We start from the raw sequence: 26,427 nt of genomic DNA on the forward strand, positions 1-26,427 counted from the left end.
TTAGCACTACTTTTAAAGTTGGAATTCTTATTCGACTTTGAAGCGTCTCTTCCAATTCTTCCCCATCTCTGAGCTGCTGTCACCCTCCTCCGGCCCCTGCCCAGGAGGTGACAGCCAGCTGGGCCTGTCCTCATCACCACTGAGAGTCAGGGACTGGGAACCAGAGTGTCTTGCAGGTGTGGGAGGAAGCGGCACCGGTGGAAAGTGGGGGCTGAGGAGGTGGAGAGTCAGGGTTTGAGCCCTGAGACGAGAGGAAGGCATGAATTCCTCCAGAGAGACTCCTCTGACCACCCATCCTCCCGCCCTGCGCCCGGCTGCCCCCAGTGAAGGAGTCACTCAAAAGTCAGACCGTCCCGGGCTTGCCTCTCCGCCCTGCTACTCAGCAGCTTGTGGAACTCTGGGCTGCCACCTCCTCGTCCCCGAGGAAAGAGGATGCTTTATTCCTAAGGGTCTTGTGGGGACTGAGTGGGCTGGTGAAGGGGACAGTTTGCTCAGTGTCTGGCCTCAGTGAAGCACTCAGTCCACAGAGCCACCGTCATTGCTGTCACTGACCTCCGACTTCTCCTTGACTCCCGCCACGAGCCTCTGCTTGGGCTTTCTCAGGGGCGGCTCCAGGGCAAGGACTCGAGTGCAGGGTGCGGAAGCGGCGGGCACACGAAGATGGGTGTGCAGCGAGTCAGGGGAGGGCGGGCAGGAAGGCTGCCAATACAGGGGGGGCCACCAGCCAGTTACCCTGTGGGCACACTCCCACTCTGGGAGCCTGGGAGCCCCAGACTTACCCCGCTGGGTGGGCAAGGGGCCTGGGGTAGAGCGGCCCAACTCCCAGCACGGGTCAGGCTTCGCTCCTTCGGCCTCAGTTAACCACCCCGGCCTGGCTGGCTTGTTTCATGGACCTCGGAGTGGGCTCCCTGGCCTGAGGCAGGGCTGCCTCTTCCACTTCCTGTATCTCCTGCTCCTTCTCCAGCACCCATGCTGGCCAAGATCGGGGGTAAATATTTGTAAGTAGGTGAGTCTGGTGCGACTCCTCCACATCACAGGTGCTGGAGGCGTGGCCAGAGCTGCTCCCTGGCAGGTTTTCAGAACGGAGACTTGAACCCCGAAGCAGAAATGCAGTGAGGGCTGATCTTGTTTACTTTTGGAACGATGGCCTGAACGTCCTCCCCTTGGCTGCCCCTCAGGTATGCATCGTGCAGAAGCGAGACACGAAGAAGATGTATGCAATGAAGTACATGAACAAGCAGAAGTGCATCGAGAGGGATGAAGTACGCAACGTGTTCCGGGAGCTCCAGATCATGCAGGGGCTGGAGCACCCCTTCTTAGTCAACCTGTGGTGAGTGCCCCCGCCCCCGGCCTGCAGAAGCCCCCCGGACAGAGCGCATCGCCCGCGCAGCTCTGCAGGGAGGAGCCCTGCAGGTTGCGAAGAGGAGAAAGGAGTGGGCTTTTCCGGGTTCAGATGTTCTTGCGGGTATTTTGCAGAGTCCACTTTCCGAGGACTAGTTTGTAAAGTGCGTGTTCTGATGAAGTCTTTAAACGTAGCTTAATTTAAATTTTAATTCTGTTTCCATGCCTGAGGAGTCAGAGTGGAAGGTGAATGTAGAGGAGGTCTTGTCCATCTGAGAACATGTGGACTGTGGTAAGAGAATGCCAAGTGCGTCTTCTGTGAGGGACTTTTCAGAAAACCACCCCCGTAGTGCCCATGGGAAGAAGGACTCGGGATGGCTGCCCAGTGCGGGTCCCTAAATTCCAAGTTCTGAACCCAGCCCACACGGCCCGTGGGATCCATCTTCCGGAACCTTCTGTCCATCCCATCCCTAGTTATTATCTCTGCTTTAAATTTGCACCCAAGAAACGCCACCCTGCTGGTGGTTCTCTGCAGCTGGGCCTTTGCACGGGACATCTCCTCTTCCCAAAACTCCCGCCTCCCCTGGCTCCCCAGCTTCCACGAACCAAATCCTGTGTGTGCCTTTTGTCCAGCTAATGAAGGCCTTAGGCCAGGAGCCTTCCAGAGCAAGGGCTGTTCCTTGGGTCTGGTTTCTGGGAGTCGGACGCAGCCTCAGACATGCTGACGGCTCTGACTGAACGTCTCCTGAGCTGGGTTTTGTTGAAGGGACAGGACAGACTATTCTAGGAAACAAATTCCATTTCATTCTGACCTCAGTGGGTGGTGATTGATCTTAAGAGCATCACAGGGGACCCGATGGGGAAGTCTAGTCTAGCCCGTTTTCCCAATGTCACCCGCTGTTTCGACTGCTCTCCATAGACGCACCCAGAACACTGCTCTCTGGTAAGGGCACTTGCTCTCTGCTCCCCGTGTGAGCACGAGGAGGGACACGGATCGTCCCGCCTGGGGAAACCCAGGGGTGCCGGGCAGGCGCCGCAGCCTCGGGCGTTTCCGTGGGGAAACCATCCATGTGTTACTAGTCTCGGTGGGAAGGGCGGGCTCCTCGTGTCTGCGGCAGCGACCCAAGCACTTCAGCCATTGGAGGGAAATAAACCCCTTTGGGCTTTCATTGCTGTACGAGGGGACTTTTAAAGTAGATTTCTAACCGGGACGCAACATACATTCATTATAAAATTCAGAAAACGGAATACCTAAGAAGGTGACAATGACCCCGAACCCTCCCACCCTCGGTTACTGTGGCGTCGATACGGAAACACACGGGACATTTTGTAGCTTTTTCAAAGTAACGGTTTGGTAGGAGTGTAGTCTCGTTGCTGCAAACTCAAACTCGTGGTGAATCCTTTTTATGGCTCCATAACGTTTGAACTGTAGTCCCGTCATAGAGGTTATGTCGGGCTGTTTCTGACGATCTTGCCAGCGTAAGTGATGCCGAGGTGAAGATCTGGGGGCTTGAACTTTCCTGGGGGAGGCTCCTTAGAGTGGGCAAGGGGGCCGGGTGCGCGTCTGGGCTGTGACGCGTGCTGAAGAAGGGCGTTATGTCGGAGCGGTCCCCCCCTTAGGCAGCGGTATTGGGTGTTTCATTCACGGTCTCCAAGACACCAGCCGATGAATGACAGACGCCCCTTCATGCCAGGAAAGTGCTGGGTAAGTAAGACCCTCTGCAAATGCTGGCCCCTGATGGCGTGATGTTTCTGTGTCCGCAAGGGGTGCGGGGGGACCTGCTGCTTGATTTGGGATATGTATATATTTGCATATATATTATAACGGGTGGACGATAGGAGATAATGCCCCTTCAAGGGACAGTGAGTCCTCAATCCGTTGGCTGCAGTGAGTGCGCTGCGCGGGGCGTGTTGCCAGGATTTATGCGGGTACGGGCACAAAAACTTCAACTTGCTTCGGCACAAAGGGGAGTGGCCGGGCTTTATGACTAAAGACTGAGTTCCAGCCAACGTGGTCTCTGGCCCCAGCTGTCGTCTTTTAGTTTGTTTTAGGGCCGAGACACATGCCGACCGCTGGCTGCCCCGGCGTCTCCTCCTGGCTGGACAGCCCCAGCAGAGGCTGAAGGTCACGGGCTGGCCGGTCAGACCTGGCTCATGTCACATGCCCCCCAGAAGCAGTGGGGGAGGGGGGAAGGTTGGTGGCACCTGAGTCTCAGGAACAGAGAATGAGGGAGGGGAACTCCAGAGGGAGACGGGAAGTGTGTCCAGAAACCAGCGGAGGCTGCACCAGCCACACAATCGATGGGCACCTGCTCCTCATGGGCTGATCCTGCCCTGCAGGCTTCCTGGCTGCCCTCAGACCACCCGGTGCCCTCAGATCTTCAGTGCCTGCAGGGAAGTGACCACTAACCCTTGTCTTTGGTTGGTGTCACCTGCAACTTCCTTAGTCCCCCTGTTACAGCCTCTTTGCTCTCCTGTTACTGTCCTGATGTTACTGCCCCGTGTTACAGATGGTGCAACTGAGTCACACCACTAGTAAGTGGAGAAGATGGAACTTGAACCCAGGCTGTCCGGCTTCATGGCCTCCCACCCCCGCATGAAGCCCTGTGGGCTGGGCCCCTGTTGGCTGCCTCCCCCGCCCCCGGCGGGATGGGAACACAGTGAGAAATTGCTTGTCGCTCCAAGGACACCACCGCCTTATATTAATTACCTGCCAGCTCTTCATCGCCTCGAGTGGTGGGTGAGGGATTGCGGCCTTGGAAACCCTGGCCTGGCACCTTCTCGCTCCTGTTTTTGCTGACGGGCTCAGTAGCGGGCTGGGTAAAGGCCAGGCGCGGGTTGCTTTTGTGACCATTTTGTCTCTAAAGAGTGAGTGGTGGCCTCCCCCGAGCCTGGAGTGGTCCAGGTTGGCTTGTCAAGAGCGGTACTTTTACCTGTTCTGAAGCAAAGCTGCTTTGTACTTGGGCTTCTGACCTGCGCAGGAGTGCGTGGGTGGGAGCCCTAGAGGGGGGCGGTGAGGAGGCCTCTCAGCACCCTGGCTCTGCGGCCCTCCACTCCCACCGTCCAGCTCTGCGTCCTGTGGGTGACGAGGCTGCTGGGCAGCGGAAGGGCTGCCCCCATGCGCGTGTCGAAGGCCTAACCTAACTCCCGCCATGACCGCGTCTGGACACAGGGTCTCTAGGTGGTTGTCAAGGTTAACGAAGGGACAGCTCCGTCCACATGGTGCTGTAAGGACCACACGGGGCAGCAGAGAGAAAGTGCCCTTACCAGCTCAGGCGTGGGGTGGCCGCGCACCCAGCACCTCCCTGGGGTTGCTGTTACGGGCCCTGGTCCTTCAGGCCGGCCTTCGGCTGCACAAATTGCTGTCTCGTTCTCTTCTAGCAGTGGGCACGCGGACCGGCTGACTTTGGGAGAAGGGCCTTGCGTTTTTAGTACCAGAGTCTTACCCCAGTTCAACGGTAGTGGGTAGGCAGTCCACGGGTGTTTGCAGACTGTATTTTCAAATTTCTACTTCTTTGACTGGGTATAGTTACCTGACTAGCTGCTACAATGTTTTGTTTAAAACTGGGCAAGGGGCTTGCCCTGCCCAGCTGACTGCGGACGTCACTGTGGGTGTGACTACCTGGCAGAACTGGATGAGAATGGACACCTGGAATCAGTTTAAACAGTTCTCATAGCAAGTGTATGTTTCTAGAACCTTCCCTGAGTCCCGATGGATGGAGTCAATGTGTCACTCCAGTCCGAGACAGAATCACTTAAATTTGTGGCTAGTATTTGTTTAAGACACTGAGACCTTTGATTAAAATAAAACTACATAAGGTGTTTCAAGGTGCAGCCGAGTGGGCTGAAACTGGGGGCGGGCGGGGGTGGGGAGCGGGAAGACAGAGACTGGATGCTTGGGGAAGTCTTGGTGAAGGATAGAAGCCTTGGGTGAAGGATAGAAGTCCTTGGCAAACAATCACCAGGTGCTGAGCAGCCTCATTGCCATAAAAAGAATCATCCTTGGCCTTGACCATCACTATAGCCTCCCAGCTAGGTCCACACTCAGTGGCTGTCCGTCACCCGCGTGCCCCGCACAGGGTGCCTTCGTCAGGTCGGGCCCCCACCGCAAAGAGCCGCAGATGGGGTTCTTCCACAGCACACCTCGGTTTGTCACAGATCCGAGGGCTGGGGGCTTGCCGTCAGGGGGCCAGCACCGTCGGTTTCTGAAGCGGACCCTCCTCCTGGTGTGGGCGAGGCCGTCTCCTTGGGTGAACTCCCGTGGGAGAGAAGGAGCTCTCTTGTCTCCCCTTACAAGGGCACTAATCTCCTGCAGAGGGCCCCACCCTCATGGCCTGATCACCTCCCAACAGCCCCCCCTCACGCTGGGAACTGGGGCTCCAATATGGGAATTTTTGCGGGACACAAACATTTAGTCTGCAGCACAGGGCAAATCCCGCCCAACTGCAAACCGGAGCCCAGCCCCTGCTGTGTGGCACCCTGAGTGGCTCCCAAAGCCCCCAGAGTCAGTGTCTCTCCTCCTGACACCCACCCCTGCTACCGTCCGGGTACATTCCTGTTCTGGCCATGCTACCTGACGTGCCGTGCCTGTGATTCACCTCGCTGTGTGCATCTCCCTGCCCTTTGCACCTGCTGCTCCTTCTGCCCGGGACGCTGGCTCCCCTTGGCTCACTGCTCATCTTCCCGCAAGCATTCATCCATTACATGAATATTTAGGGGACTCTTATGAGGTGCCAGGCACTGTCTTGACTAGGCATCTCCTCCTCTGTCGGGCATTCTTGGGACTGCCTCCTGTGCCCCCACCCACAGGCCTTTCTTTGTGCTGGACCCCATTGTCCTGCAAGGCACCTCAGTCACCTCTGTCCGTCTGCCTATCTGTTTCCTCCATTAGTAAGGAGCTGCTTGGGGAATGGGACCACCCCTTACTCACATCTGTATTCCCAGCATCTGATGTTCAAGAAGTCAATTCATTCAACCTTTGTGAAGACCTTACGATGTGCCCACCATGGTGCGAGATGTTGGCACAGTGAAGGAGGGGGACTGTCCTGCCCCATCTTTACAGAGCTCACAGGTGACAGAGGACAGACCCTAAACCCACACTCGATTCTGGTCCTCGGCTCTCTGGCTCACATCCTATAGTCACCATCCTTTGGGGTTCTGGGGTAAATTGAAAATACGTAGAGATCACAAATATGTATTCTGCCGTGTCCCGGGGGTCAGGTGATGCCCCGATCCACCCCCAACGCAGAGACGGGAAACGCTGGTGCAGTTTTTCTGATTCCAGTGAGTAATGACTTCATCGGTCCCCATCACCATGGTAACCCCTCAATGATAGGGGATAGGAGGTGATGCTGTCCAGTCCAGGGTCCTTTTTTGTTCTTTACTATTCCAGGATTTGTTAATGTCACTGGGAACTTCAGCTTCTGCTTTTAAAATGCCAAGTTTCCCAATTTTGTTTTTAAGTGACGTAGTTTTGTCATTCTCCAGGGGACAGGGTAGGGCGTGTGTGGGGATTGGAAGGTACATCACCCTGTATTCTGACTCCTGGGGTCAGCTGTGGGATGAGGCAGACGTGGAGCTGAGCAAAACCAGGGCTCAGGCCGGGGATTGGACCCAGGGGGTTGGCCCTGGTACATGAGACAGTTCCTGTGGATGAATGGTGGGGGGGCAGCTGTCAATCAGGGAGAGTGTGGGGTTTGTCCCGGGTCATGTGGGAGAACCAGCACTCACTCCAGTCCCGCCCACGGTCTCTGGGGTGCTCTGCCTCCCCATCTCCTGCCCCAATGCGACACCTTCTTGTGACCCTTTCAATGGCTGCTGCTCATGCTTCCCCACGTGTGTTTCTGTAGCTGGGCCCCCCTTGGGCCCTGAAGAATTATTCAACCCACCCCCCACTCCTTCCGTGCCTCAAGGCGGCAACACCGTGGTTTGTGGATCACCTCGGTGCGCAGCTCTGTCCCTGTGTTGTACCAATCCATCCTCAGAGCCGTCATGCCAGGCTGGCGTTCCCGTCCCCAGTTCGCAGGTGGAGGACTAGAGGGTGAAATAATTTGCACAGGAGTCCGCCGCTAACAAGAGGCAGCGTCAGGATTTGAAGCAACGATGTGCTGGGGGTGCTTAACAACCAGCTCTCCGAGCGGACAAAACCCTGGTGTGGCGCGTTTGCGTGGCGTAAATGCTCTCATCGGTTTGCCACAGACTGAGTGCTTGTGTTCTCCCCGAAATTCGTATATTGAAACCGAGCCCCAGTGTGATGGTGTTGGGGGTGGGGCCTTGGGAGGTGCTTAGGTCCTGAAGGCGGGGCCTCATCCTTGGGCTTGGTGCCCTTGTAAACCCCAGTGAGCGCCCTCACGCCTTCCACCTGTGAGGACAGCGGGAGAAGACAGCGGGCTGTGAACCAGGGTGGGGGCTCCTGCCACACACAGATCGGGCTGCCCCTTGGTCTGGGACTTGGAGCCTCTGCAACAGTGAGAAATGAATTTCTGTTGGTTCTGAGCCAGTCTGTGGTATTCCCTTCCAGCAGCCAGAAGAAAAGGTGGTTGGTTTCACAGTAACAGCATGATGTTAAACGGCTTGCAAACTTGCCGGGAATCTAGCAGTTCTCACAGACCGGCTCCAGCCCAGTCCTGGCACGCCCCGATCTGACACCAAAGCCTGTGCTCCCTCCAAAGCCAACATCTGAGAGCCAAGCCCAGGACTGGACTTCCCCATAGGAAGGCGAGCAGATGCTGGGCCTGCCCCCCTCCCCCACCCGCACCGGGAGAGGGATGCTCTGAGAGCGAACGCAGGGGAAGCGTGGCAGTTGTATGCTGGACAGCAAACGGAAAGTGGCAGATGTGCCTTCCCTCCCTCAGAGGGTATCCCTGGAAAGCCCCAGCCTCCTCATCTGTGGGAGGGGAGTACCCCCCTCCCTCGTGGGGGCCTGGTCAAACAAGGCCCCCAGTGCAGGAAAGCCCCGGTGTAGAACTGGTAGTTTGTGAGCGAGCAAGACGTACGTTACCACACCTCCTGCCAAGAAGAACACGCGTGTGAATAATGACCTGTAAATGTGGTGGACGGGTTATGAAACTGTTAGCAGGAGGCTGTGGACGCGGTGAAACCTGTGAGGACTGCAGGTGACACTGGAGGCTGCTCAAGAACCGGGCGATTTTAGCTTAACTCCCACCCCGGAGAGACACCGAAACTGCCTCAGATGCAACACACTTTAATGGAAGCACTTACCTGCCGCAGCGAGCTTAATTAAATTGGAAATGGGCGGCCTGGCTCCTCAAGTTTTTCAAAGTCACATGATAGCTCCCCAAGTTCTCCCGACACCCAGGCGTCTGCCCCTCCCCCAAGCCTTTGCACCTGTACTCCTCTGCCTGGGGTAACTTCCTGCACACGCCTGCAGATGCGTCCTTCAGACCTGTGTCAGATGTGACCTTCTGCCTGAGGTCTCTCTCCTGGGCAGTCCCTTGCTTTGTATGCTGTGAGACTTTCCCCCTTATAACACAATTCGTTTTACTTGTTTATCTTGTTTATTTTCTTCGCCTCCTTCACACAGGTGCGTGCACACACACAAGGGAAGGCTGGCTCGCTCCGTGAGGGCGGGAACCCTGCTCTGCATGCCCCGCCCCCTGCCCTTTGCAGCACTCAGCACCAAGGCTGGGCTCCAACAATGCTCAGAAGTACCCGCTGAGTGGACTAGTTGGGTGATAAAGCCTTCCTTTCCCCCGCCAGCCCCATGCAGGGAGCCATGTGGGGCCAGCTCCCCCAGGTCTTCACTCACCCTGACCCACACTGGCCTGTAAACCAAACCTGAATAGGACCTTCAGCCCCTGAGCCCGGCAGAGGTTCTTCTGCTCATCGGAGCACCGACTGAAGAAAGAGCTGCTCGACCCCCGTTCCACCCTACCCCAAGCAAGTTTGTGAAGCCGAGGCGGGAAAGGGACCGTTCATAGGCCACTGTGTCGTGGTGGCAGCGATTCTACTCGCTGACCTCCGTCACGTACGTTCTGGGTGCCTGGCACTGTGCCCCGTGCTTCCCACGGGCTGTCCCGTCATTCCTCACCAGGGCCTGTCTGGCAGGCCCTCTGCTGCTCCATTTTACGTAGTGGGGGTGACCACGGAGGCAGCGAGGGCCCCGCAGCAGTACAGCAACGGCCCGTGCACGTGACGAGTGCTGCCCGTGTCCTCCGCGCCACAGCCCACACTGCCCTCCGTCTCCGGAGTGCGTTCGTCAGCACGCCTTTATTAAGTACCTTCATTAGGTATAAAGTACCCGCTGGGCACTGTGCTGGGGGCTGGTGGTCTGGGCAGAGCCAAGCAGACACGGCCTCACCCGGGTCGAGCGTCTCCTTTTCCCGTCTAGACAGGGAGACTGGCAAAAATCAAGTAATTATAAAAATACGTAGAATTCAAGATTCTGCAGGTGGTAAGAGGAGTGTCCAAGAAGGTTGAGACTGTGAACTGAAGGACCCTGGCATCCCTCTGTGGCATGAGGGGGACTCCCGGAGGAAGTGGCACCTTTGGGAGCCCGGTGCTGACCGTGGACAGCAGGTTCCCAGGGCAGGTGCTGTGACAGTCTGGGGACCGGGGGCTCAGAGAAGCGGAGTGAGTGACAGGGCAGGGCCCCACAGTCCACGGGGGTTCACACCCCGCCCAGCTCCCTCCAGGGCTCTCTGGACCACAGCACTGCCTCCATTTTTCTCGTGGTGTTTCTCGCTGCTGCAGCGAAAGTTGTTTGCAGTTGTGAAGGGACTTTAGAGGGAAAGCAGACCTGCCGCTAGGATTGTAGCCACGACCTGGAAACCTGACACTTTCTTTCTGGGGGCTGCAGTTTCCGCAGCTGTGAAATAAAGCCGTAGACTCTGTCCTCTGGTCCCCCTGGTTTCCCCAGAGCCCTCGGGGGTCCAGGAAGCCCCTGGGGGGTCCCTGGAGGCCGTGGGGTCGACTGTGCCCAGCCCACGCCTCCGTCCTGCCTCGTGCTGCCTTCCTGTTACTATGTGTTAGGTTCTACATTTGGTTTCACTTAAGGAAGGTTTTTGCTGCTTAACCATTTTAACAGCTGGCAGCCTGGATTGTCTCTCCCGCTCTGTGAGTCTGAGATCAGACAGCCCCAGGCCTGCTTTCCGGGCACAGTCAAGTTTGATGAGCAGGGAGGGGGCCCCCCAAACTGTGTTTGAATCCAAAACACCGGGGGCTTCATGAAAATCAAGGTCAACTTGTAAAACTGAAGGCGGCACATTCATGGTCAATGTTCGGTTCCACCTCCTTGTTAACTGCTGTGCCCCAGGCTGGGACAGGTACTGTGGGGGACAGGGAACGAGTCCCAGGTTGCCCCCGCCACCAGCACCGCCTGCTGTCCCCTCCGCAGCAGAGGCCATTGTGCATGGAAAGCCGAGTGAGTGGCTGCTGTCAGAGACGGTGCTGCCCCGGCAGCGGCCACTTGTGCCCCTGCAGTGAGGACAGTTTGAGAGCACGGTCAGTGACAGTGTTGGCTTAAGGGCCACGTTGCTCCTAAAGGACAGAGTGGGATCTGCAAGGTCCTAAGTCTCAAAGAGTGCTGTTTTCTCAGAAAACCCTTCCCAAGGGACTGCGAGGGCCGGTCTTCCTGCCGCTGGATCGCCAGCGAGACCTCTGCGGTGCCCAGCTCAGGGGACTGGCATGTCTTGTCACTTCTCCTACCACTCAGTAGTCTTGTCCCTGAGGCCCTGGAAAGTCAAGGTCGAGCCTTTGGATCCCCCCTGTCCCCCACACCACATTCTCCTCCTGGGTAACAAGTGTGGGGCAGCTATCCCAGAAATGTGGGGAGAATGAATGAATGGATGGATGGATGAAGAGTGAACATGCTCTCCTTTCCAGTGCCTACACCTCTGTCCTGTTTCCTTGTCTGGCTGCTTCAATAACTGTAAGGGTGTTATCCTTTCGTTATTGTTTTTCTAAGAGTCTGTTTATCTCTAGAACTGATTTTGAAATCTGAGATGCCTTCGAAGAGTCATCACGGCGCTCAGATGTTTGCTTCCCTTGACCTTGGAGTACGGCTGGCTGTACTTACACGTTTCCTGGCAGAGCCTCTTCCTCCCTGGAATGAACCCCACTTTGTTATGTTTTATGGAAGAACGTGTTGTTTTTCAGCAAACCACAAGGGTGACAACAGCAACCCTGCAAGTTCTCTGTGTTCTCTGCCTGTCAGCTCCTCTCTGACACGTGTGACCTGTGCCAGGCTGTGCCATGCTGACCACTTAGGATGGACGGTGCCCGCTCCCCACAGAGCGAGCTCCACAACACCTGTGTGAAGTGAGGGAGTGGGGCCCCCCAGAGGTCACATTTCAGAGTCAGCCATTAACGTGACTATGAAACTTGGTCTGCTTCCCCGATTATTTGCTTGAAATATTAACTCCTGGGAGTCAACATGCCGGACCGAAAGGGTTTTGAAATGTACAGTGAGTTGCATTTCAGATGTGAGCACAGGGCCAGCCATCTCTAGGAATGCCCCTTCGCCACCTCCTCACTGGCCAATGGGCTGGACAGAAAGAGATGGCACCGTAATCGTTTTCCTGCGCATGTCTTTGATGCCCCGTGAGGCTGATTTTTGCTTGTAGACAATTATTGGCCATTAATTCAGTAAGTCTCTTTGAATATTTCAGAGAGCGGCTAGACTTCTGTGTCTGGGGGAATGATCAGTCTGGCAAGCGTGGCAGTTGAAATGGACCCCACACACATCTGGCCACAGGGTCTGAGTCTCAGCTGATGGTCCAGGTGCTGACGGTCCAGGTGCTGACGTCATCCTCCGTCCCAAGGGAGAAGCAGGAGCATGGGGAGCAGAGAAGAGGGAGAAGGGAGCAGCAGACCACGGGGGCACGTGAGTGAAGGAGCGGGAGCTCGGCCTTCACGTCAAGTCCACATGGTTCATCCTCACTTTGCATTTAGGTGGCGCAGGTTGCGGGGGAGACACAATGGCAGATTGGGGTGTCGGCTGGTTTAAGATTCCTGCCGTGTGCAGCATTTATGCAGAGGTGGCCGATCTTGTCTTTCCCTTCTAATTATGCACTTCTGAATGAGGTGCAGTGAAAAGGAAAATCAGTCTAAGCCACTCTGACAATTTCCATTTTGTCCACACCCTTGAAGTCTGCACGGGGAGTAATGAGATTTCTGATGAACCAGGAGCCAGACACAGGTTTTGCGTCTGGATGTTAATCTCGGAGGAGCCGTGGGTCTTAACAGAGGTGGCTGGCAGGACATTGTAATTCACATTGGTGACATAGGTTACCCCTTTCAGCTACAAGTCCAGCTAAAGGCAGGGCCTGCAGTGAGTGTCCCTTTAACTAGTGATGCAGGCCGGTTATTTGTACAGAAACAGCCCACTTGAGGCAGGTAGGTCAACGTCATGCAGAAAGTAGGAAGCCTAATAAGGTGTAGATAGGAGTGGTACCATGGGACCTATTTTCATGAATATATTAAGTGTTTGTCATTAGCATAGCTCTGTTGCTCTGTGCTAATGTATTCCTGAATATTTGCACACCTGTCGGTGCCTCCAGTCTTGCTTACATTATAAACCAGCCCCTCAAATGCTTCTCTGAATTACTGCATGTTCCAAAAAAGTAGAGCCCACCTACTCTACTTTTAGAGTAGATTTTATTCTACTTCTTTAAATTGTATTTTCTCTTCATTCTCTCTGGTTTATAACTTGGCCGAGCTTTACAACATGAGTTAATTCATTAACCTCACATCATACCACCCCCCCACCCAACCCCCGTGCTCAACTCCACGGAGCCTCCAGCACCAGGTGCTTTGCCTGGCTGTTCCACTTTCCTGAGGTTCCTCCCACCCCTGCTTATGCCATGAGCTCCTATTTGAACCACAAAACCCTGCCCACCATTCATCCGAGAAGCTTTCTCTGATCCCATGGGAGTGATGCTTTATTTTTTTTAAGTTAGTGCTTGGTAGAAAAAATGTGTTTTTCCTGGGGAACTGGAAAGCTTGCTCATTCTCTTAATGAAGAGTGTGTGTGTGGCCGTGCCATCCTCTCCCCTCTGATTGACAGGCAGGTCAGAGCTGACCCTCTTCAGAGAGGCCACATGGGGCTCTAAGAATAGCGAGCCTGCGGGCAGGGAGGCCTGAGTTCGAGGGTCAGGTCCCTGGCTGCTGGACTCGGACAGTCTATTGAGATTCTGTGGCCTCGTCTGTAAAATAAGGGCTACTGTCGACTTCTTAGATTTTAAATGTGAGATTTTAAATGAGACGATGCCTGAGCTCTTGACACATTGTTCTTCAGTTCATTTCCTGCCTCTCTCTGCTGTTCTTCCTTTAATTGCCTTGCTTTCTACTTGACATTGAAATTCTTTGGTCCCAGATGTCTTTCTATTTTTATCATCACTTTGTTTTCTGCATTTATGTTGTAAAGCCACCTGAAGTCACTTGTGGAACTAGCCAAGATATTCTGGAATGAGCTTTTCTATTTTTAAAGTGGCAGGAGCCCTCCCGCAGGTCTGCTGGTCCGGGAGGGGTCATGGTGCCGGGTCGTCCCACGCTGCTTCTCTCCCCGGGCTCAGGGAGATAGAACCGACCACAGGGATGCCAAGCCAGATTCTAGAGTGCTGCTTTATTGATATCTTGGCAGCATCCTCACGCCTCACCGCATGGTTCTGCCACAAGCAGGTTTGGAAAGCTCGGCTTGGACTCGAGGCCAGATTGGAACCTTCTACCTCCAGCTCAAATCTAGATGTGGGGATCCATGCACCCACGTGTGGCTGCAGAAATAGGGAGACTCGTGGTGAGCAGCCCCGAGTGGTCTCACCCAAACTGCCCCTCGGCGCTCTGACCTCGCTGAGCACCAGATCCCTGGGCAGGCTTTGCCAATACGGCGCTGGGACCCCACTCACTGGACCTCACTCGTCAGGCAGTCCCTTGCCAGACCTCAAACTCCGTGAGGCAGGGGCCGGGTGTGGAGGTCATTGTCATGCCCAGCCCGGCGGTGGGCACTAGTAGCATCCAACAGCAGATAAACAGGCACCTAGTTCATTCTGAAGTCCGTTCCTTGGAGCACCGTTACACTATAGTGTGCAAAGGTGTGTTCTACCCAAAGGCGTGCCCGGTCAAGTTCATTGTGGAAGTACTTCCACGTCTCCGTTCCTGCAGGGTCATGAGGATAGGGGCATGCCAAAGGCGCTGGGAAGACCTGCAATAAAGAAACCACTTTTATTTTTTTCTTTAATTTTTTGATTTTAAAGAGACGGGAAAGGGGGAAAGAGAAGGAGAGAAACATTGACATGAGAGAGAAACATCGATTGGTTGCTTTCCATATGCACCCCAACTGGGAGCTGAACCTGCAACCCAGGCATGTGCCGTGACTGGGAATCGGGGACCTTTTGGTTTGCCAGACGATGCCCAACCAACTGAACCACACCGGCTATGGCAAGAAACCACTTTCATTTTTAACCCAGTAAACTTATTTGCCCATTGACCCGCCCCTTTCCGTCCATGGCCATCACTCATCAGATCTCTTCCCTGGAAATGTAAGAAATTAAAAAGACAAGGCCTCTGTGGTCCTATGGTAATGGAAAAGATTTGTAATTCTGGGGGTGGGAGGGAGAGAGAGAGAGAAAAAAAACAGGCTTGCTTCCCCTCCACTCCAGGTTTCTGGAAGTGAGGCTGCTGGGCGGAGGTGGGGGGGAGGGGCGGGCAGAGCAAGGTCAGCATCAGCACCCACTAGAAGTGGCCTTGTCAGCAATAGGATGACAGGAAGAATGGCCTTCCCTTCAGTGACAGAGCTCAGACGGCTGGCTCCTGGGGGTGACCATGAGGAGCCAGGGAAGAGCAGGGGTCCTGTATCCCTTAGCCTGGGGGGCTCCGTCAGGGGAGGGAAGGAAACATTGATAGGAGTGAGTCCCTGGCGCCCACGTTGTTTCGTTGGTCATGCATTTGCTCGCTCTGGGGAGGAGGTGCTGTCCTGTGCTGAGCCTGTCTGAGGGCCAGGCATCCCCTGTGTCAACTCGCTGGCTCCGCATAATGGCCCTGTGGTGTGGCCTCATTCCCTCCCCGGGGAAATAAGCAGATGAAACAGTCATGTTTCATAGTTGAAAATGCACGTCTTCTGTTCATTTGAAAAGTAAATAAACTCTCAAATGGCGCATCAAGCAATCTCTAACATAACCAAGGGGCGAGTCTCCCTGATGCCATTTTTAGTTCCGTGATGGGGCTTTTTGAAGTCCCTTTGATAAACCAGCATTTATTTGGTGTCTTCCTTACCCTTCATCTCCATAAAAACTTGGGAGTTAATTTGCTGCTCGGTTTACTAGTGAGGAAACGGAGTCTGAGAGGGCACTGATGACTCATTCGCCGTCCCTGTGACAAACGGGTGTGACGGCTGGGTGCCAGGTGCTGTCGTGGAGCGTGACACAGGGGAGCTGCCACCGAAGGCTGATACTACCTGTGGCCTGTGCACGGTGTGTCGGACACTGCTGGCGTGCTGGAGACCAAGGGTCTCTGTCCCCCAGATTAAGGTCTAGGAGGCGGGGCCTCAGGCAGATGACTGGGTTGTGAGGGTGGAGTTTCGGGACTGGGAGTAGTGCTCTCATAAAAGAGAGGACCCCAGCGAGCTCCCTGCCACTGTCCCGTCCACCTTGGGAGGACACAGCAAGAAGCTGGCTGTGGACTGGAAGTGGTTGGCAGCTGACGTTGGCTTTGCAGTCTCCAGACTGAAAGGGACACATGCCGCTGTGGAAGGCCCCCAGCTGTGGCGTTTGTTACAGCAGCTGAGCTAAGACTGGTCTTTTGTTTGGGCCACGAACTTAATCCCCACGATTAGGCGGCAAGTAGATGGGATTAGTGTTGACATTTATCAGACGGAGCAACTGAAGTACCAGATTCAGAGAAACTTGGCTGCCCAGGAACCCGGCTAGGCAGTCGGGGCCATTTGCCCAAATAACCTTCCGATGTGACCCCTCGCAAACTGAACATTCTTTCCCAATGGCCTGTGGCCATGCGGTCAGCTCGATAAACAGCTCTCAGTACACGAGTCGTGCCCGTCCGCTCTGCAGTGACCAGGGACCACGGGGAGGTTACAAGAGGCAGGGCGGGGGTGAGGGGCAGACGACCCAGCCCCTCCCCGTGGTCCCTCTGAAGAAGCCACCACTGGTCGGTCACTCGAGCACAATTAACTGCCTCCCCTCCCCCGTCAGAACACCCTCAACATCCTGTGATTTAATCCAAACTTTCCAATTTTGTTATCTTGGCAAAGGCCACTAGGTGATTTCTCCAGCATTTGCCATCATCTCTTATAACACGACATAATTGGAAGTGGCTGTGCTGGGCCGGGGGGAGGGTGACAGCTCATGCACATTTAGTTTGGACATAAATGTCGCATTTGCACTAGGCTGGGGCCGCGGGCTGTAAGGACCAAACATTCAAGGTTCACGGGACGCGTGGACCCACAGGCGGTCTCCGGTGAGCGGGGAAGGCAGCTTCTGGCAACTGGGCCGAGGGACCTTCATTACTGCAGGCAGAGGATCCGCCCCTCCTCTCAGAAGCAGGAGTTGCTCCCTGCGCTTGTGCGGCTCTGTCTCCGAAACAGTCTCTCCAGCCTCCTGCTCTGAAAATCAGATGAAACCTGAACGGCGTTCATTCATTACAGAACAACACGAAGGAGCCATTGAAAGCAGCACCTCTCTTTTCGAGACACTTTTTGTCCATTATTTCCTTTCATTTTGATTGAATTCTTGGCTCCTCCTGATCTTTTCTTCTCCCTCCCCTGCCTCCCCGATCAGCACAATAGCAAACCCTGCCAGCTCTTTATTCCTGCGCTCCTGTCCCCAGGCCACCCTCGTGCCTGTCCCGGGTTACGGTGAAAACTGGCTAATGATCTCCTCGCTTTCGTCCTTGTCTCCTGCGGTCCATTCTCCAGAGAGCCTCCGGGGTGAACTTCAAAAAGGCTTAAGTCAGATCATGTCAGACTTGTTCAAAACCATCCGGAATGAAATCCAGATCCCTTTCTGTGGAGATTGGAGTTGAATAATACCGCCTCTCCCTTTTACTGATTGGGAAAGGAGCCCAGAAATGAGGCGGGCAGAGGTCCAAGTATCATGTTTATTACTGACAAGGAGGTCGTTGAGGAACACGGGCTGAGTCTGCCGAACAGGTGGGCTTCTAATACCCCCATAACTGAACGTTCTCCCCCTTAACAGAAGCCTGCCTCTAGTTGCTCCTTTTCCTTTGCGGGGAAGTTGTGTTTCGGAATGCAACCCACCTGCGTTTGTGCCGTTTTACTCATTTTTACCAAGATTGTCTTTTTCCTTACTGGTGTATGGGGGATTTAGAGATGTTGATTGTCTTCTTGCAATTTGGAGCTTGTATTTACATGTTACGATGTCTTTTGATAAAAATGATCTTAAGTCTTAATGGAATTAAATTACCAATCTTTCCTTCTTAAAGCTGGTGCATTTTGCATCTGCTTTGAAAAGTCCTTCCCAATCTTGACGTCATAATGACATTTCTGTGCATTTTCTTCTAACCGTTTTTGAACCATGGCTTTTCACGTTTTATTCTTAAATTCAGGATGTTTGTCTGTACGGTGCGAGGTGTTGATTTCTGTATGTGGTGGTATTTAGATCCGGTTTCTCTTTGTTTCTTATAGAAAACCCATTATTCCAGCATCATGTAGCATAGTCTCTCAGGGACCGAATACGTTCATTCTCCCCAGTGACCTTCATGCTGTGGGCCTGTTTCAGGGCTGTCTGTTCTGCCCCTGTTTCGGGCTTGGCCAGCTCTGCCCCACAGTCACGCTGTGAGTGATCACCACCTGGCAAGGATGAGTGAGAGGTAAGAAGCAGTGAAAACTCTCTCACAACCCCGGGAGTGAAAGGCTATCTGCCTCCAGTGCGTTGGCGCTTCCTCTTGGTCCTGCTTATGCGCATATTCAGGAGAGATTTGAATTTGCATTTTTCCCTAACATTTGAATTTGCATTTTCCTCTTGGAAGGAAAGTGTTTTCTTTTTTCTTGTTTTTTGATGCATATTTGCAAATGCTCCAAATTTATGTTTTTATTATGAGAAAGATACGAACAAAGTGTTCACATTTTTACAGGACGCAAGACAGTTTTTTCATCTAGGCAGAAACTGCATCTCTGATCTACATGTGTGTGTACATGATTCTTTTCCTGTGGACAAAGGGACAGTCACCACCCACAGAAGGGGCGCTGGATCCTCCATTCAGAGCTGTGACCCAAAGGCCTCTGGGACCAGAGGATGCATTAGAAGCCTAACCATCACTTTTTCAGGTCTCTGTAGGAGGGAATAAGCCGTTTGCTCTCCGGGGCACTTATTCCAGGAACAAACAGTGACACAAAAGTACGTGGAGTCCTGTCCTTTCTGCAGGGGCCAGGAACTCCAGGGAAACAATGTTTTCACCGGGTTCAAGAAAGAAGGAACTAGTCCTGGAGTCTGTCCAGACAACGGGGCAACTGTGACTTCTAACTGGGGGTTCCTGTACGGATGGCTCTCGGGAGGCAGGTTAACGGTCTGAGTCACTCCAATCCTAGTGTACTTCCTCGTCTGATTTGACTGCAGCATCTCCCACGTCATTCATCTCCAAACGATCCCCCACTCAGTCAGCTCCAGCCAGGAGATGGCGCGTGAACGCGGAGCGCCTCCCTGCGTGGGAACGCGCTCCTTCGACTTCCTGTAGCGGCAGCAACCCCTCCTCAGGCTGGCCGGGCACAGGGCTGCTTGGCCCCCTCCGTCAGATGGCGCCCCACTTGGATCTCACTGGGTGACGTACAAAGTCCTCATCGCTCGGCTTCCCGTGATGTGGGGTGGGGACTGCTTACGGTTTTTATTACATTTGTTCAACGTCAGATGTTGTTTTAACCTAAACAACCTCAAGCGCCGTTACACTTCCTTACAGGCCTCCAAACCCCTGGAGCACGCCCAACCTTGGGGAGAGGAGGGGTACTTCACAGCCAGTCCTGCCTGACTCAGGAATCTCTCCTCCAGTGTTCAGGTCAACGCTGACTGAGTGCTAAGCCCCAAAATGCACCTGCTCGGCGGGGGCCCTCTGTGCCCAGCCAGCTCTCTCTCCCGAGGGCATCCAGCGATGGAAGTTTCTGACTATGAGAAGGCCGCTCCTGTACCTCATCCAAAATCAGCCCGCACACAGCACCTGCCGCTGGTTGCCGTTGCGCTCTTCGTGACTGCCCAGCACCAGCCTCTCTTGTTGGAGGGTGAGTGCCTTAACGTTACAGCCAGCTGTTCTCAGACCGGGTGCGTGTCCGAACCACCTGCACCTGCTGGCCCGAGAGGTCTGGGGTGGGGCCAGGGAATGCGCATTCCTAGCAGGTCTCCAGGGGATCTGATGCTGCGAGTGTGGGGACCACGCTTGGAGAACTTCCGTTGAAGCCAAAGAGCATCCCTTTCTCTCCAGGTCAGCTGCTGCGGAAATGGCTGTGAACAAAATAGGCACAACCCTTACCCTCACAAAGCTTGTTTGTTATCGTGGAGAAGGGTGGAGAAACTCTGAGAATATGAAGTAGGGAACCTCACCTGGTCTGAGCCTCAGGGTCAGCGAGGCCTCCTTGTGGAGGTGGCTTCTGAGCTGCAACTTGAGAAATAGATTGGAGTTTCCAAGACAGAGAAGGGGAGGATGGATCAGGGAGAAGGAAGGCTAGTGAGAGGGCAGAGCCCTGGAGAAGATGCCGCGTGACCCACGCAGGACCACGGGGCGGCCAGTGGGCGGGCGCAACCTATACAGGACCACGGGGTGGCCAGTGGGCGGGTGCAACCTATACAGGACCACGGGGTGGCCAGTGGCGGGCATGTGGATAGGAAGGGCAGGGTGGAGGAGTTGGACGTGCTTTCAGGACTAGTTTCAAGGGTTTCCTTTTTCAAAAGAGAAGCCATTAAAACCCCACAGAGTTTTAAACCAGGTGGGGTGGTGTGAGGTCTGTTTTATTAATTTGCATTCAGTTGTTAATTTATAAAATCGCGTCTTGTGTGGAGCTGTGTCCAGAGCCTAACACTGGAGGTACGCGGGGAGCTCGCTGCTCAGTGCATGTTCCACAGATATCAGTCCCCCCGACCCCAGGTGGTGAATGGAGGCCCCTATGTGTGTGTGTTCATGCGTGTTGACAACGTGCGAGTTTTGAGGACATTCCTATGCCATGTGTGTGCCGGTGACGCAGTGACTGGATAGCTCGGGTGCAGCACCCTCAGCTCACACAGCAGGATGGCCAGCGCTCCGATTCCTTGGGCTGATTGCGTCTGATTGCAGCGCCCTGTGAATGACACCATGGTGCCCGCCCCCCCCCCCCCCCCCGCCCGAAGCGGTCGGTAATTGAAATTACACATTGCATGGATTCGGAGAAGGCATAATTTTGCATTCTTTCACACTTAGGCAAGATTATGATTGACTGCCATAATCTATGATTCATAACCATATGCCGACCTCCAGGATGGAAATATTTTTGATCCACCCTTGCCAGGAGGTCATCCTGCATGGCACGAGAAAGAAGGGGTGGGGAGCAGGGAGGGTCAGGGGGCCGTGGGGGAGGGAGCATCGAAGCAGGTGGCGTGGAGCACAGAGTTTGCTGTCACGGCAGCGTTGGGGGCTGCCACCCCTGTCCCCATCCACCTCGTTAGCGTGTTTGGAAGATCGGTGGGCTCGGAAGGAGGGCGTGTGCCAGTGTGCTCGGGGCCTTGAGTAATGTACGGCCTCACCGACAGGATTTGGCCCTTGTACTTCGGGGAGTTTCTCAGGGCAGGACAGATACCACGGTCACACGGTGTGGCATCTGACTTATTGTGTTAATAATTTGGAGAACATAAGATCTTATCCGCAGTTGGTCTTGTCCCACAATTTTAGTGCCTGGACCTGGAGTGGGGAGGCATCTGTCGTACCCCCAAATAGAGAGGGTGGCTTGAGGTCTCCTCCTTTCGGACCAGAAGGCGTGTCAGCCTCCTTGGTCCCCCCACTGAAAAACAAGGAGAGGGTGCTAACCTCACAGGGTTTTGAACAGAGTGAAATTCACACATCTGAGCCGGCCTCAGGCCTCCTAAGGATTCTTCTTAAATGGAAGCTGTTACTATTGTTATTACTTTTAGTTTTGCTGTTATTTTTCCCCTATGATATATCTCTCAGTGGGCCAAGCGCCTGGTTCTCAGTGTGTCCGGGCTCTGTAAGCCACTTCAATCTACATGACTGCTATTCAGGACCAGCCTGGAAGGTGCCCACGTCACCCTGCCTCCTGTTTGTTAACACAAGACGCTGGGCCCGCCCAGACCTGAGAGAGGGGCTTTGATTACGCCTCCTGTTGGGGATAATGGCCAACAACTTTGTGTCCGTCTGTAACCCATGAAGGCCACTCTGACTGCTCTGGAGGATAGATTAGCGTACAGAAGCGAGCAGCCTGTTGAGGAGGCTTTTGTGGTGGCCCAGGAAAAAGATGGTAATATCAGGTTTGCAATAAGTAAGCGGAAAGTAGATGGATTGGAGATGCATGTTTGAATGTAGAGCCAGATCCTGGATTGGGCCTCAAGGGCAAGAACTACAAAGGCTGGTCTACAGAATGTGAGGGACTCTTAACAGTTAAGAGTCCCAGAAAGTCCAGAACCCTGGCTCCAAAACCACCAGAGCCAAGGGCCTCCCGGGAGCTGTCCACGGTCCTGAAGCTCTCACTCGGTTGTTCATCTGTCCAGCGCCTCCAGCCTGGCGCCAGGCACCGTGACAGAGTGGGAGTATGCGTAGGACAGTTCTTTTGTGATGGTTGAGAGGTAAGCAGGAAGTCTCAGTGCAGAGTGACCAGTGAGTTCTAGGTCAGAAGGTACAGCAGGGGCACCTACATCAGCCAGCAGAAGTCCGATCAGGCTTTTTCACGAGGATGGTCTCTGAGCTGAATACTGAAGGGCGAACAACAGCTTTCCAGGTTGGAGTGAGTCGGAGAGAAGGAATGTTATATGTAAAAGGTTTGCAGTAACAGAACATAACGTGCAAACAGTCAAATGATTCGAGTCAAGGCCGGGAAGACAGAGAGCAGATCACCAAGAGCCTTAAGGGTGGGACCTAGGAATTTAGATTCCAACTAGAGGCAGTGAGGAGACACCAAGGGCTCTTAAGTAGGGGGTGAAACATGGAATGACTCACATCACAGTGGGGTCCCCATGGGAGTGAGGCGCGCAGTGGAGGCAGGCGGGGAGCGAGGCCTCTGTTGCGGGGATCGACGATTGCACAGCACTGGCAGTGGGGACAGAAAGTACAGGGATAGCCTGTCCTCCCTCCCTTCTCCATCAGGCTGACCCAAAGAGGGATTTCTGCTAGAACCCCAGTCCTGTGAGGGACTGATGAGGGACAAGCGGTTACCGTCTCTTCATGCCCGTCAGCACCTCACCGATTTCTGAGCAAGTGGGCTTCTCACATCATTCGCGCATCCTTTGTCTGTTGGAAGTAGCTGGCGTATTGAAGTTGAGGGTCCCTCAGAGGGTGCCTGCCCCTCTGTTCTCCCAGGATGGGCTGCCCCTGGGGGCCGTTGATGTCCTTCTCTCTGTTACTCCCCCTGCCCCTAGGTGCAGCCCTTTTAATGAGGGACCTGAATGTCTGCAATTGGGATGAGGTGTTAGTCGGCACCCCGACTTCTGCCAGTAGAAGCTGTAGTCCTCCCCTCAACTTCACAGCCTTGAAATGTGTCTGGTCTGTCTAAAGGTCACGTACTCCTGAGAGGTCAAGGAAGTGAAACTGGCAGGGCTTGGAGACCAAATTCCTGCCGGAAATAAGGGAAGAGGGGGAGTCTTGGGTCCCTGTGTTTCAGGCTCAGAAGGATGACATGGCCCACCGAGGTGGGTGCTACAGAAGAGGGAAGGTGTGTCTGGGGGGATGGGGAGGTGTAGCAGATGCTGTTGGTGCCCGGCCGTGTGCCTGCGTGCTTGGGTACCCTTACCCCCTGTCTGCTCCCAGTGCACTTCCTCCAGCTTGCCAGCACCTGACACCCTTTTGGGAGGGCTGCTCCTGGCCTTCCAGAGACTTCTTTGCCTGATGTGCATAAAGCTGGAATTGCCTAAGAATTATATCCTCCTGGAACTACCTAAGGGCAGGTAGGTGAATCCTCCAGCTCCCTCGTGCCTGCATCAGGGGTATTTGGGGAGTGATTCACATTATCTCCAGAGCTTCCCCTAGGGGCTGCCCTTGGGATTTTGCCTGCTCTCTCACGGGTCCTTGGCCTCTTCCTTCCAGGTCCCACTTCTCTGCTCCCTGACTGGTTTTCCTGGGAACCCTTACAAGTAAACTGTTTTCAGACAAATCCTCGCCTCAAGGGCAGCTTCTGGGGAAGCAAAACAAAGACTGGGAACGATCTCTCATAATACTTACATCGTAGAGCTGTGAGGATTCAATACAATAATGCTTATAAAGGACTTTATTATACACCTGACATAATCTTAACATTCAAGAATTGTTAGCTAATATTTTCTTTTAAGTGAGATTTTAGAAATGTTTATTTGAGGTGTTCATGGGCACGCATGTGGCCATCACATATGCAGTTCAGGTCAGTGGTCTCAACATGTTTGACTTCATGGCCCCAACACCCACAACTGTTACAGACAACTTCAAAGAGTTCTGTTTACCCCTAAAGCAAGGGACATAAAGGAAAGAATAAACAAATGGAACCTCATTAAAATAAAAAGAGAACCAATGGTATGGGAAAACATATTTGCCAATGATACCTCAGACAAGGGCCAGATCTCCAAAATATATAAAGAACTCACACGACTCCACTCCAGGAAGACAAACAACCCAATTAAAAAATGGGCAAAGGACTTGAACAGACACTTCTCCGAGGAAGACATACAGAGGGCCTGGAGACATATGAAAAGATGCTCAGCATCACTAGCCATCAGAGAGATGCAAATTAAAACCACAATGAGGTACCATCTCACACCAGTCAGAGTGGCCAACATAAACAAATCCACAAACAAATGTTGGAGAGGATGCGGAGAAAAGGGAACCCTAGTGCACTGTTGGTGGGAATGCAGACTGGTGAGGCCACTATGGAAAACAGTATGGAATTTCCTCAGAAATCTAAGAATGGAACTGCCCTTTGACCCAGCAATTCCGCTGCTGGGATTATACCCTAAGAACTCTGAAACACCAATCCAAAAGAACCTGTGCACCCAATGTTCATAGCAGCACAATTTACAATAGCCAAGGGCTGGAAGCAACCTAAGTGCCCATCAGCAAATGAGTGGATGAAAAAACTATGGTACATTTACACAATGGAATTCTACACAGCAGAGAGAAAGAAGGAGCTTATACCCTTTGCAACAGCATGGATGGAACTGGAGACCATTATGCTAAGTGAGGGACAAAGCCGGGCAGTGAGGGACAAATACCATATGATCTCACCTTTAACTGGAACATAATCAACAGAAGAAAAAAGCAAACAAAATATAACCAGAGACACTGAAGTTAAGAACAATCTAACAATAGCCAGGGGGGAGTGGGGAGGGGACAGTGGGGAGAGGGGTTTCCAGGAACTACTATAAAGGACACATGGACAAAATCAAGGGGGAAGGTGGAGGCAGGGGAGGGAGGGGGGTTTGGCTGGGGTGGGGTGGAGGGATGGGGAGAAAAGACATACAACTGTAATTGAATAACAATAAAAATTTTTTTAAAAAGTTCTATTTATGTGACTTTTGTCTGTCCATGTGTTCAGTTTTAGAAGTGAAAACTGAGAAATTAAACACATGTAACACATTTATTTATAAAGGTATTTTAAAATGACAATAAGAAATTCCCTATGTGTTACATTGATAACATTTTAATTTTTAAAAAAACTACTTTTGCCATGACCAATGTGGCCGGCTTGGTTGTAGCATCGTCTTGTGCTCCAAAAGGTTGCGGGTTAGATCTCTAGTCAGGGCAGGTGCCTTGGTTGTGGGTTCGACCCCTGGTCTGGGTGCTTATGGGTGGCAACGCATCACTGTTTCTCTCTCACATTGGTCTCGCGCTCCCTCCCCTCCCCTGGCCCAACAAATCAGCAAATGCATCCTCAAGCAAGGATTTTTAAAAATCTTTTAAAAAATACTTATTTTTCCCCAAACAAAAATATAGTGAGAAAGCGCCATTGTTTTACAGTTTGCAAATCTCTTGCACGTCAGGTTTTATTGAAAACAGCATTTTTGTGTCTGCTTCCACATCAGTGTTGCAGTGTGAGGCTTTGGTTAAAGAATATGGAGAAGACCCAACCTCACTCAGATATGTAGCTGGAGGAGCGAGGAATATTTTGGTAGCTTTTGTAGATAATTTTGAATATTCTTCTTTGATGTTATTCCAAAACACAGTGAGTGGTATTTCCCTAGGGAGTTTTTGTGATATGGCAACTGATAACATGTTAATTAGCTTTTCACATTTTGTTTTCTTAAAATCCTTTGGTCTGTCTTGAAATGGAAGTGAAACTCTTACCCATGTGTGATGTTGGAACATAACACAATTTGGAGAAGAAGCACTGATTTATTCAGATGTTCCAAATGTGGGCACACCCCATTATACGATATTTTCAAATCATATTTATTAACACTCCCACACTCACCAGAAACATCTTTAAACACTGGGAAACTGTTAAACTCATGTGACAGATGCAAATTTTCTAAAAGTGTAATTTTCACTTGAAAACTCAAATTTTGTCATTGGCAATACAGTGAGATAGATGATTTCCATGAAAAAAAAAAAAAAAAAGGTTCGTTTCACCCCCTCTTCAGGTTTGTAGGCCAGTCGGTCTCTGAGCTCGGAAGGGTTTCCCATGGACAGAGTGGCCAGTTCAGCTTGCACTTGAACAGCCAGCGTGTTCAGTTTTGGTTTTCTGGAGGGAGGCGCTTTATGCACGTGCCCCGCTTTGTCACGCAGCATATTAAAAGCACATACATACCCAGGGATGTCCATTTGCTAAAGTTAGCATTTTTCCTGCTTCCCCAGCGCTGTCCTTAGGTAAAATTGGCTTCTGGTCATGAGTGCATGGCAGCAAGAAATGCAGTGACCACTGGCATCGTTCGGTGCCCCTTTTCATTAGTGCAAAGGCGCCCTGGGCTTTGCCTACTGCTGCGTTTGCCATTGGTGAGCGGGCATCCCGAG

The 26,427-nt window shown here is 53.0% G+C and overlaps 1 protein-coding gene across 3 annotated transcripts in view; it reads left to right on the plus strand.

Annotated features, from left to right (window-relative positions):
- STK32B (serine/threonine kinase 32B) overlaps positions 1-26,427 on the plus strand; it is a 161,979-nt gene that overhangs the window by 46,770 nt on the left and 88,782 nt on the right. For all 3 annotated transcript variants that reach the window (XM_045183054.2, XM_053923389.2, XM_024573815.3), the window contains one exon: positions 1,179-1,330. In XM_045183054.2, the coding sequence (XP_045038989.2) occupies positions 1,179-1,330 (152 nt within the window). The remainder of the gene's footprint in view (positions 1-1,178; positions 1,331-26,427) is intronic.

The sequence above is a fragment of the Desmodus rotundus genome, chromosome 4 (genome assembly GCF_022682495.2).
Source record: "Desmodus rotundus isolate HL8 chromosome 4, HLdesRot8A.1, whole genome shotgun sequence".
Lineage (NCBI taxonomy): Eukaryota > Metazoa > Chordata > Mammalia > Chiroptera > Phyllostomidae > Desmodus > Desmodus rotundus.